At 54.9% G+C, this 12,785-nt stretch overlaps 1 protein-coding gene across 1 annotated transcript; it reads right to left on the reverse strand.

Moving 5' to 3' along the window:
- Positions 1-5,013: 5,013 nt before the first annotated feature.
- On the reverse strand, positions 5,014-7,230 carry LOC120708019 (GATA transcription factor 12-like). Its single transcript, XM_039993101.1, has 2 exons — positions 6,673-7,230; positions 5,014-6,272 (listed from the first exon to the last, which is right to left on the reverse strand). Exons 1-2 carry the CDS (start codon positions 6,985-6,987, stop codon positions 5,421-5,423), a joined length of 1,167 nt encoding a protein of 388 aa, XP_039849035.1. The 5' UTR covers positions 6,988-7,230; the 3' UTR covers positions 5,014-5,420.
- Positions 7,231-12,785: the final 5,555 nt, after the last annotated feature.

The following is a 12,785-nucleotide window of genomic DNA, read 5'->3' on the forward strand; positions in this document are numbered from 1 at the left end:
TATCTTTGGTTCCTTTCTTGGCATTCTGTTAGCTTGATTGTTCGATCCCACCCGAAAACACATTCTTGTACCTCATTTGTCTAGTGATATATGGTGAATTCTATGCACCCAAACTTCTTGACATACAAATATGCAGCATTCATTTTAGAAAATGGTCTTGGGGCAATCACCTTACTTTAGATACTCCTGATGGCAATAGCTATTACTGATTTAATGAATAGCTTGGATCTTGTCAGTATGGCAGACAAAATAATAACAGCAAAAGAGCTGCTCAGCAGTATGAAATCAGCTGCCAAAGCATTGGGTAACTAAAGTAGAGATCTGAATATATATTAATCAGCTGGAGCCTTGCGCCTCTTGTTCTCTCTGTCTCAAATAAAAATAGAGATCTGAATACAGAGTATGTAAAATTAACAATTCCTTTTCTTGGGAGACTTGCTCGGAAAGCACAAGATACTGTCGAGAAAGATTGCACAAGATACTGTTGAGAAAGATTCCATGCATGCACGCTGCAGGGCCGATTACCCTTAATATCATCTATAGAATATCCTTAGCTCGATAGCGACGAAGAATTTAAGTTATCGCCAATAGCTCGCCCTCGCCCAGCCCGCAGCTCCCCATGCCGGCGGGGATGCCGAACGAGCCTATGCTGGCGGGATTGGGGAGGGTCAAGCGGAGAGGAGGGGTTGACGAAATGACTAGGAACCGAACGGGCGTCGCGAGACGAGCGGACTGGAGAGATAAGTTGGGCCTAGGTGTGGTAATGGGCTATGGTTCTAGTGGTCACTTTACAGACTATTTTTTTAACTCAAAATTATATAGAGTTAGAGTCTAACTCTTTTACGACCCGGCCCTTAAATTATTGAGGTCAAATTTGACGACCCTTTACCACCCCTCAGGGGCATTTGACCCACAAAACAAATGTATGATAGATTGAGATACAATACAATTTTAACGGAATGGCTAGCGGATCTGACAGGGAAAATGCTAAGAAAGGAATGAAATATAAATTGTGGTGTCAAATAAAGGAGGTAAAATTTTGCAGTTTCAATATGTCATATAGAGAATTGGACTTTCATCTAGTGCAATATAGGAATTTTTCTCAAGAAAAAGCCCGCGCACGGCCGGTTTGCGCTGGCCGGCCTATCCGCTGCTACCGTAGGCAAGGTTTAAACGTCATGCCATGCGCCCGTGCCCGTTGTCACAATGCCGGATCCATGAGTAATTTCACACTTGTTACAGATGGTTGCGGACGGGTACTTCAAAAATCATCGAACCCCGTTAACATGTACTATCGCGGAGGAGAATGTAAAAGAGCGGTAGCGAGCGCACTGTGTACTGCTGAGGTCTATAAATCTGGTGCCTGAGCCTGTTTTATGCTTTGCCATCTTGATTCGTCTAGATTGTAACCTTGTAATTGTCAAGCTTTTGATTACCCAGTGTAATGTGTGCCTCTCATTTGTAAACAAATTTAGTGTAGGCCCCAGCAGGAGAGTGTCTACTGTCTAAGCGTCTTGTGAACCATTGACCCTTGATCGTGTAATCCTTCCTTTGCAGTCTACCAAATGCAGAACGCACCCATGCAACTCCAGAAGCACTCTACCTATGTTTCATGGTACCACAGTCACGGCATGTTGGACCAAACGAAGCAAGCAACCGTGAGCTCTGTTATGCGTGCACCTTTAGAGCAGACGCATCACGCATGAACCGTACGGCAACGGGAAGGGCTGTCAAATGCTTGGAGCTGCACAAAGCCAGCCTTCCGTTCCATCCTTTAATTTGTCCCCTCGCGGCCTTGCGGTCACTTGCATTTCACTTCACCCATTTGAAAGTAACCGAAGTCATTTCTTGCGAAATGGTAGTCGCTCCAGAAGCAAAGCCTTTTTCTTTTCCTCCAGCAAGGGAAAACAGGTGCGTCTCCTGAATTCCTCTCTGCTACCGCAGCCTCGCTGTCCCCGGTACGGCGGTACGTGTTTGTGTTGGCGAAAAGGAACGCGGCGCGCCGCAGAGCTTCCTCGCTGCAGGGAGCAGAGTGCAGAACGCTCGGTACCGACGACCACCGACGCCCTAGAACCTAGATCGACGCTTACGTGGAGGGTTTGCAGCAGGGTTTTTTTTTCTTCTATTGATCTCTGACAGGCAAACGCGAGCTCAGAGACAAGCTCGTCAGTCACCGTCAGTCACAAGGTGACTGTACGTGCTGGAGGATTTCGAGCTCGATCGGCGGTTGGCGCCGCGCCGGCGTGGGCTCGGGGTCTCATTTCAGAGTCTTGGATTTTTCGAATCGTGCAGCCTAGAAACAGATGAACGAACCCTACTGTGGTCACCAGTGCAGCGGTGCACACCACCAGTCATGGCATGGAAACAAAGGCACCGGAGGAAATATCTCCTGCCGGCTCCGCGAGCAGGCAGGGTAGGTCGGGCGGGCCGGCACGGCATCAGCTCACGTACCACTCGTGACTCGCCCGAGGATAAGGCGTCCGCGGCAGGTGGCGGCGGTCGACGCCACGGCTCGTGGGGCTCCCCTGGCCGCGGTGGCGGGGCACGGCCGGCCGGCCGGGGCATCTGCGCGCCTCCCTGCTGCCTGCCTGCTGCCCACCGCGGCGGGGCCCCACGGCCCCGCAAAAGAAAAGCCGGTGCGTGGTGGGGGCGCCTCACGCCCGCGCACGTGCCCCGCACTGCTCGATCGGCATCGTCTCGCTTCTTCCCCCTCCCCCTCGCCAACGCCGATCGCCACCGGCCGCGGGCGACCCGAAGCGGCCTCCGCGCACGTTACCCCCCGAAGAAAAAGCCCCCGCGCGCGCACGGTGCGCTGGCCGCTCGGGTGCCCGGCCGGCCGATCTGCTGCGACCGTACGTGGGCGTGCATGTGAGCGACACCAACCGGCACGCCCCCACCCGCCCGCGCCGTGCCACGCCCGCCTGGCTTTAATAATGAACCTCGCAACAAAAACCCGGCGCGCGTAGCAAGCAGCATCTGCTGCGTCGTGCTCCATCCAAAGCCGCCGATCGATCGATCGAGCTCCTCGATCAGGTCCTCTCTGCTAACTATACTATGCTACCTCTCGGCACGGCTCGATCTGGCTGGTCATAACGGCTAAAGGAGAATATAGTGCGTAGTATAATCGGGGGAGGTCGTGGCATTGACCAACGACCGAGAGTACGTGCGTGCGTGCAGTGCAGCCAAGAGCTAGCTAGTGGCCTAGCTCAGCCAGCAGATCCGTCGAGGGTGGGTGTGTGCGTGACTGCGTGTGCCTGCCTGCGCCCTACTCCTAGCTTATATTCGTCGGTACGGTACAGGAGTAAGAGTAAAGGTTGTGTGACCCGATCGAATGGTACCCATGAAACGAAACGAGCATAGTATACCGCACCCGGGGGGCATAGTTTAACGATCCCGTTCCATCTGGATCGCCGAAACGAGCGCGCTCTGCGTGCCTGGGATCACGAGGACGCCCGGACCGAGCTTGGAGGGCCCCGCAGCCCCAGTATTTGTTTGTACAGTAGCCGGCTAGCCGCAGGCCACGAAACGCGAACACCGTCAGGACGCAGGGGTCGTGGAAGTATTCTACAGTTTCTACCGTGTCGCGCATCGCACATATTCCCCTCCCGGCCTCTCTCTCTCTCTCTCTCTCTCTCTCTCTCTCTCTCTCTCTCTCTCTCTCTCGGGGGCGGGTTTCTCAATTGCCACCCCCCATGTGAGGACTGAGGAGGCCTCCGTCATCGCGCGCCTTGCCGCGGCGCTGCCTGCCCGCGATCGGCGACGCCGGATTTTATACTCCTCCACTTGTCCCCCATGGTAGTGAGTGCTCCACATGCGCTCACAGTGCCCGCGGCAAGCTACCACCACCACCTAGCTTAACTTACTGCTCGGCGCTGTAATCGCTAAGCTACGCTACTGTTACCAAATTACTCCTCACCAATGCAGGGCCCACCCTTGCGTTTCCATGCATGTTCATGCATGGGTAGGTGAGGCAACATGCATGCAAGAGCTAGCGTGGTAATCCATGAGCAACATAACATACTACGCATTCACAGGAACAGCCAGCCGGTTAAATTGTCCTTTGCAGAATCGCAGGCCGGATGGAGACAGGTGTGGCTTGCCTACGGTGGTGACCTGCCGCCACTGCCTCGCCCTGTGCCCACACTCACTCTGGCAGTCAGTTTTCAGTACGCATAGTGCGCAGCCAGGCTAGCGAATGCTGTGTTTAGTTCCCCTGGAATTTACTGTAGCACACTGTAGTATTTTTCGTTTGTTTGTGGTAGATATTATCCTACCATGACCTAACTAAACTCAAAAGATTCGTCTCGCAACGTACATCAAAATTATGCAATTAGTTTTTTTATTTACCTACATTTAGTACTCCATGTATGAGTCGTTTGATATATTTAATGTTTCGATGTGATGGAGATGTGATGGAAAGTGATGTTTTTGTGTGGGTTTTTGGTGTATCTAAACACAGCCGAAGTCGCCAAGGTGAAAAACGAAGCTCTGATGAAACTGTCTCAGAGTTCCCGCGGCGATGGGGGCGCGGCGACGTTTTGATGAGCTCAGCCACTGAGCCGCAGCAGCGTGCATGCATGCAGTCGCAGAGCGAGCCGGCCGGGCGGCATGCAGTTCTTTTTTTTTACAGCGAGGAATGAGAGGGGTTTCATTTTTTGTGCCGATTGGATCAACCCGAGACCACCACCAGCCCTACCACCATTGTATTTGTTCCCTTGTTGCACCGAGGAGGCAACTCTTTCACGCAAGATTCTAATGATCACGTGCGCCCGGCCGGGCTGCGACGGGCTTGGCTTTTGTTGGCACGCTCGCTCGCTCGCTCGTCTCCGGCGTGCACGGCCGTGTTCGGTTGCGCACACAACATCTGTGACATGTAATATCTCTGGCGTTCACCCGCCGGCTGGATGCATGCTTGCCATGGCTGAGGCTCACCCTATCCACAGACTGTATGTGTAGCATAGGGAAATAGAGAATGGAGATGGCATGAATGTAGCGAATCTTCAAACCAGGAAATGAGGCGAAATTTTCACTTTTCCTTTTCATGTTCTGGCAGCAGATTGGGAACTACTGGAAGAGAACAAACTAATAATAGCCTTGAGAGGCTGAATTACATAATTCTAACAAAATGAAAAAAAAGCTAAGGAATTAAACTCAGGACAGGGTTCTAATAAGAAGGTTAGGAGCGAATGTAAGCTGAAAAGAAAACAGGTCACAAACAGAAATCGACACGAAAATTTCGAAGAGCTGAACAGAAGCACGCGAACTAGTAAGCATAAAGAAAGAGGAGGAAAACTGGGGAAAAGAACTCCTAATAGAAGATTAGTAGTTCTTCCATAGTTTTTTTGGGGAGTTCTTGGGGTTTAGCTGCATTAATTATTACTGGGCTAACCGATCAATTCTAGCACAAGCTAGACTCTTGTCTAGATAAGCTGCCGGTAGTCTGCCCCTAAGTGGTGGTGGATCAGGAAATGATCGTCGCCGGCGATGACGGGCGGCGCCGCGGGCCCGTCGAACAGCAGCGGGCTCGGCATGTGCATTATCCCGCCAGGCCCACCGCCGGCGATCACGTGCGGCGGCTGGTGCTGCACCTCATTCTGGCGGCGCAGCTCCAGCACCTTGCGGTGGGAGTTGGAGTGCTTCGACATCACGAAGGTGGGGCTCGCCGCGGGCCGGTACTCCGGCACCAGCCTGCCCGACTTGTACCGCACCCCGCACGCGTTGCACAGCGTCTTGGGGCCCATGGGCCCCGTCCTCCACTGCGGCGTCTTGTCCGTCTCGCAGTGCAGGCACCGCCGCCCTTCCGCCGACGCCGCCGAGCCGCCCGGCTGCGCCCCGGGCGCGCTCGAGGGCTGCGCCTGCGGCACCGGAGGCGCGTCCTTCTTCCTGGACGGCTTCGACGGCTTCTTGGCGGGGAACGCCTGGGCCGAGACTCCGGACTCCGCCGGGGAGATGGCCATGGACGCCGGCGACGGCGGCGAGGCCGGGGGCGGGGGGAGCACGAGGAGGCGCGACGACCAGTTGCCTGGCGCCACGCGGGAGCGCTTGCTACGGGCCTTGGCGGGGACCGGCGCCTCCGGGAGGAACATACCGGGCTGCGCCGCTGAGGCAGCCGAAGCCGGGGCCGCAGGGGCCACGGGAGCCGGTGGCACGTTCACCGCCGAGGAGAACCCGCCGGAAATGAGCTTCAGCTTCTGAAGGTCCTCGGCGGCGAAGGCATCGTCGCCCTCACCCATGTAGTTGGACAGCCATTCCAGCTCCGCCAATTGATCGTACTGCGCAAAATAATTCACCGCAAGTTTAGCAACCGAGACTTCTATCTCTGTAGTTCCGTTAATGCAGTTGCTGGAAATTTTATAAGGTAACTTTGCAGAATTCTCAGTGTGGACTGTTCAGTTAGAAGTTTTCTATTTCCGGCATTGTTGCTATTTATGCCAACTTTATACAGATTCTGGAGGACCGAAATTGATGGTTAATTGGAACCCAAATGGCTCTTTTTTCTGATGGATTGAAATTAAACCTTGTAACTGTGCTCCTACAAAACCACAACAAATCCTCCCACGCGGACACATTTCTTCTCGGTTTTCGGTTTATTGGTTCAAGGAATAGAATTAGAAGAGAACACGAGTAGGCAAAATTTGGCAGAAGAATTCAAGCGAATTGACAGAAACTTACCGGCTCGCAGAATTCCCCCGCGAAGTCGCCGTCGCCCAGCCCCGAGAAGGAGTTGCTGCAGCTGTCCAGCGCCGTGACGGTTGACGAGTCGGCCGAGAAATTCCCGAGGCCGCCCTCCTCCTTGACGGGCTGCAGGCACGGTGGCGCCTCCCCATCCCCGGGCGCCGCCTCCCCATCCCCTTCCTCGTCGTCGTCGTACGGGAGCACGAGGAGGTCGTCGACGACGAAATGGTCCCCGCACCCCGCGGGCTTCCTCTCGCGGGGGGCCGCGCCGCCGCCGTAGTAGCCGTACTCGGCCGCCGCCGCCGCCTCCATGAGCTGCACAGCACTGCGCGTCGCACCAGCACCGCAACGCCCCGCGCCCCCTGCGTTACTCGGCCCGGGTTTGTTGGTTTGCTCCTTCGGTTTTGGACGTGTGGGCGAGGAGAGGGGGAGACGGAAACGGAAATGACGAGAGAGAGAGAGAGAGAGAGAGAGAGAGAGAGAGAGAGAGAGAGAGAGAGAGAGAGAGAGTTTAATTGGCGTGGAGCTGGAGCGCGCGGAGAGAGAGGGAGAGATGAGACGGGATGGAGAAGAGGAGGGGGAGGGTCAGCTGGAGCGAACGATTCTTAAGGAGTAAATAAAACGGGAGCCACTGAGCCACCACGCCGTCCCTCGGCCCTCCGCTAGTAAAACACGCCAACTGGCCGAACTAAAATTTGAACGGGCTGTTGCTACCGCTAGGACGTCTCGTTGAACGCTCCGTGGTAATATTGAGAATACAAATTTGCAGTATAAAAATCAATATGCAATATCACATGTACCAATATGCAATATCAGAAGTATGTACCAAAGCGTATCGCACATATCCGGATGTGAAGAATAAAAATTTCCGCGGCAACATTGTAAGGTTGTTTCATTTCATATCCAATCAAATTCATGCAATATCAGAAGCATGTACCAAAGTGTATCACACATATTCGGATGCGAAAAGTAAAAATTTCCACCGCAACATCGTAAGGCTGTTTCATTTCATATCCAATCAAATTCATGCAACATCAAAAGAAGGCTACTGTAACATCAAATTTATACGGGTGCAATACGAAAAATATTGCCTCCACGAAATCAACCCGCAACCAGAACACACCCATTCTAACATGAATTTCAACTTCAACATTTTGAATCGACCGTTGAAACATTCAAAGAATTCTACTGCAACACTATGGGAGCCTCTCCGCCCCCTAGGTCTTCTGCCGCTGGCGGCCCGGAGCTCGCTGCCGGCCTTGTGTGCGCCGCCGCCCCGGTGCTCCAGCGATCGCCCTCGCTCGCGCTGCCCGCACGCGCCACCGGCCTCACGGGGCTCGCCGCCGCTGGGATGGCGCCAGGCGACCACGGCTGGGGCGGATGATCTGTGGTGGCACCAGATCGTCACGGTTGGGGACGGACCGAGGAACGGAAGGAGGCCGGCCGGCCGTGGCCGCAAGCCCGCAACCATTGGGGGAGTGGGCGGGCATGACCTGACGGGGAGCGCGCGAGCACAGCTGGCGAGAGAAGGCGGCGGCGGCGGCCGGCCAAGCTGGCGTGGAGCAGTTGCCATTTGCTTCCTCGCTGAGTCACCGGTTTAGAACATACCGGCCTGTGTTCGAATTTTTCAAAACTTCGAGTACGTATTGTTGCCAATTTCAATTCGGAAGAAAGAAAAATATATATGGCTCTAGAGTAGAATAATAAATTATGAAATTGAAATGATTTTTTATACTATGAAAGTAAAATGTTAAACATATGCTACTATCCATTAGCAGGCAACTAAAGTCCTCGTACTATCACGTGACTCCACTGTCTGTTACTCTACGTAACAGCAGTACAAGCTGGAGCTTTACGTTGCAAGAAGTTAGCACCACCGCCTGCAACGCTAGCGCGCGGTGCATGCATGGACGACACACAGCAGATTCCGGTTGTCCCTTACGTCTGCGTGAGAACAAAGCGCGCCTGACGAGGCAGGTGGTATTCTGCGAGGCGCCCGTCGCGTCACATGGGGAGCTGGTAAAATGACTAAAATCCAGGCGCCCCATTATTGGGATCACCGTTCGTTCCAGGTAAGGTGGTAATCACCATGTGAGAGGGAGCTCAAATTCCCGCGTAGTTTTATCGTATCGACCTTGGCCGTTTCCGCCGGGCCAGGCACGAACCTTCGTTTTTTACTGTGGGAATTCGATATGCAAGGTGGCCACTGGCCAGGATAAACTTGGTAGCAGGAAGAATATTTATATATTTACCTTCTCCTATCCGCTTCAAGTCCGGCCACCAGTTAGGCCAAGTATATATAGCCAGGTGGTGCATGCATGCCTAGCTAGTTGCCCGCTCAAAAGGCCCGCGCTGCACCGGAAGTTCGAAGCGTGCCCGCACCCTGCAAGCACCGGCGCGGCAATTATGCAGCGGGGACAAACGGCTTTCGGCTAACATGTGGGCATCACTACGGAAACTGAATATTTGCCGTGTGCCTAATTATTTGCCGTGAGCCAAAACACGGGCACACGGTAAAGAACCCTTTCGCCGTCGGATCTTGATCTTCGCCTCTCTTCGCTTGCCTTTGTCTTCGCCGTCGGATCTTGGTCTTCGCCTCTCTTCGCCATCGTCCTCGCCGTTGGACCTTGGTCTTCGCTTCTCTTCGCTTGAAGCCCGAGGCCCTTCGCCCACTCAAGAAGCTGAGTCGGCAGAAGACCTTGTCCCTGGGACTGATTGGTCCGCGGCCTTCGATCGATGGCCGAAGGTGGCGTCCCCAACAGCAGCCCCTCGAAGTCGTTGTCCATCCTTGGAGGGGCGATGACTTCGACTTCTTCTCCCGAAGCGCCACCCTTCGGGCCTCGACCAATTGCTTCGCGGTCCGGTGAGGCCTGAGTCTCGTTGAATTTCTTGCTAGTCAATGGAACAGACATCGAGGCATCATAGGTGCATTTATGAATATATTTTAAAAAGATTTGACTTTTTTCCATCGATGCGGTTTACGAGGCGCCTGATGCGAAATGCCGACGCAGCCCTTCCGCGCGCGCTCGCCCTTCAAATAGTATGAAGGGAAAAGAGGTCTTTGCGCATCCTCGTCCCCCTATAAAGGTGAGAGCGTGCGGACGGGGGAGGCACGCTCCCACTGCTCTCCTGTTCTGAACGCTCTCCTTTCTCCTGCCTCGACGTCTCTTCGACGTGGTCTAGCGCGGCTTCAGCTCTTCTCCCTTCGCCAGCACCACGGCGACCTCCCTTGATCCCGAAATGGCTCCGAAGAAGAACAAGTTTCCACCTACCACCTTCTTCGGTTCGACTAAAATGACCTTGGCCATGTTGGAAGACGTGGAGAAGCGAGGCATTCTGTCTCCCGGCCTCGGACGGGTTCCACCGAAGACAGATGTCTACGCGAAGCCCCGAGAAGATGAAGTGGTCGTCTTCAAGGACTTCTTTCTAGCTGGGCTTCGCTTTCCTCTTGACCCCGCTGCCGTCGATATCTTCGCACGGTATGGCGTATTCCTTCACCAGATGACCCCGAACTCCTTCGCCCGGATCAACCTCTTCATGTGGCTGTCGAAGACCTGCCGCATCGCCCCGATCCCTGGGAACTTCACTCGGGTGATGCGGGTACACTACCAGCCGAAGAGCATCTTCGTGTGCGGCTCCGACGGAAAGTCGACAGAGATGGAGCCCCAGTACGGGTGCTACACCTTCACGTTCCAACAGACCGCTTCAAGACCCGTGGGGGCATCGAAGAACAAGTGGCCAGGGGACTGGTCTTCCTTTTGGTTCTATTACAAAGTGCCCCTCAACCCGGAGACGAAGCGCCACCCTCTGGTTATCTGGAAGCTTGGCAATCTGGGCGACACCCCAAAGGTAGATGTGGCCCGCACCCCTGCCAACGAAGCGTACCTGAGCATCCTTCGCGGGGTGTCGAAGGTGCTGAGCATGCGGGACATCATGGAGGAGTTCGTCGCATGCGGTTGTTTCCCCATGAGGGAAAACTGGACCGTGTCATCCTGGGCCCCGTCGGAGAAAGAAGTTTACGGGCTTCCAATGCCCAACTTCAGCGAAGTCTTCAGACTTCAAAAAGAACGTGAGTTTTTTTTTGCGAAGGCCTTATAATTTTTGTCTTCGGCCGGCAGAAATTTATGCCGCGGAGGTGGAGGCCCGCGCCGATGAAATCCTTGGTCCCATGTCTGGGTCTGAGTATGATTTGCTGCAGACAAAGCTCGGTGGCACGCGAGGCAACCGGGTGTTCTCGTTCTTTGAGATCGAGGCACTGCAGCGCTCCGTCGAAGCCCAGATTGCCACTTAGAAGGCGACGACCACAGCCGGAGGCGCGGGCGGCGCCACCGCCGCGCTTGAGAAAAAGAAAAGGAAGAAAGGCGGTTCTGGCCCTGGTGGTGCGAAGCGCTCGAAGCTTTTTGACTTCCTTTCTTCGTCTCCCCTGCGCAGCACTGGGGAATCCGAGGATGACGGGGGCGAAGGAAGCCCCGTCGCCGCCGCCTCGCCTCCCATTGCCGCTCTGCCTATCGCGGCCGTCGATCCACCACCGAAGCTCCCGCTGGCTCTGGAGTACAATGCCATGGAGCCAGACAGCGATGACGAGCTCGCCCAGGAGATCCAATCCATCCTGGCAGCCACGGAGCCCCATGTGACGAACTCGGTCGCAGCCCCTTCGTCCCCCAAATTGATATCAACGTCTTCGGATTTGTCATCGTCGTCAAGCGGCAAAGACATCGAGGGGCATGGGTCTGGTCCCCAGAAGCAGGCCATTGCCCCTGACGTAGGCACCACTGGTGCTGTCGGCGAGGGCGGTCAACTTCCACCCGCCGGGTCCACCATCCGAAGGCCCGCAACGTCCACCTCGACGGAGAGCAGCAGCTACCACATGAGCACCTCCAACCCTGTTGAGGTGACTGCTGCTCTCGGCATGCCGGAGGCGAAACTGATCGACGACAACATCGTCGGCAGCCTTCGGTTTTCAAGCAGCGATCGGGAGAGGAGGTTCCTCGCCGAGGCCGGCTCCTCCTTCGGCTTCCCCCTTATGGAGAAATGCTTGATGGCCTCCAGAGTGAGCCAAATTCTTCAAGACGTCGAAGACCTCTCCCTGAAGGCCTTTGTTGCTTCCCGCTGCGCCTCTCGTCAACTCAAGATTGACAACGAGCGGACTTCACAGTTGGCGGGAGTGGAGGAGCGCGTGGCCAGCCTTGAAAAGGAGAAAACTGCTCTTGAGGAGGCCCTCATTGTCGCACGGGCTGAGGCGAAGAGCCATGCTGAATTGATCGAAGCTGCCCGCCTGGACGCTCGAGCGGCGGAAGAGGCGAAGGCTATTGCTGAAAAGGCCAGAACCGAAGCCAAAGAGGCACGAAAACTTGCCGAAGACGCGCGTGCCCGAGGGAAAGATGTTGTCTAGCGATGGCGCACCGCTATCAGCTCCTTTGCAGATTTGGTGCAAGCTGATATACATGGCCTGCTCGGGAAGTTCGCTCTTGACCCCCCGGAGATATCGCAAGAAGAAAACATCGAAGTGGCGGAGCTCTTTCGCTGGATCCGTGCCTCCTTGGCGATGGCCAGATCTGGCGCGGACTTCAAGTGCGAGCTGTCCGCAACGGTTGCGGTGCGTACACTTAGTGCTGCCGTCTGCCGTTTGCTTCCAGCGGAGAGCTGCCATTGTCGATTAAGATTCTTCCCACATCATTCCCAGCGAAGTGTACCGAATTCTTGCCAATGTTGGCTCTAATGACGAGGGGGTCATTGTGTGTGTAGTGTTGCAGTCGAAGATCTGTCTGTGTGAAAGATATCGGGACATGCGACCACGGGGTTCGAAAACATTTGCCTTCGCTCACATGAGACATGGTCCTGAAGTATTCTTTGCGCTGCCTCTTCGTCTCGTGCACTGGTTCATTTGATCCTCCAGAGATGGCGTTGATGATGTTAACCATACTGCCAGAGGGTGCATCGCCTGCTCTCTCTGGTATCTGCCCTGGTTCAAGCTTTGGTGGTGGGGGTAAGGGCGTGGAGCTCCTTGACCATGTGTTGGCATACTGCGGAGCAGGTAGCATCGGCATCGGCTGGTGCAAAGATGGTGGCATGGATTGCTGCGAAGGCAATGACATTGGGGGGTGTATGAT

Source organism: Panicum virgatum, chromosome 5K (assembly GCF_016808335.1).
Source record: "Panicum virgatum strain AP13 chromosome 5K, P.virgatum_v5, whole genome shotgun sequence".
NCBI classification, from domain to species: domain Eukaryota; kingdom Viridiplantae; phylum Streptophyta; class Magnoliopsida; order Poales; family Poaceae; genus Panicum; species Panicum virgatum.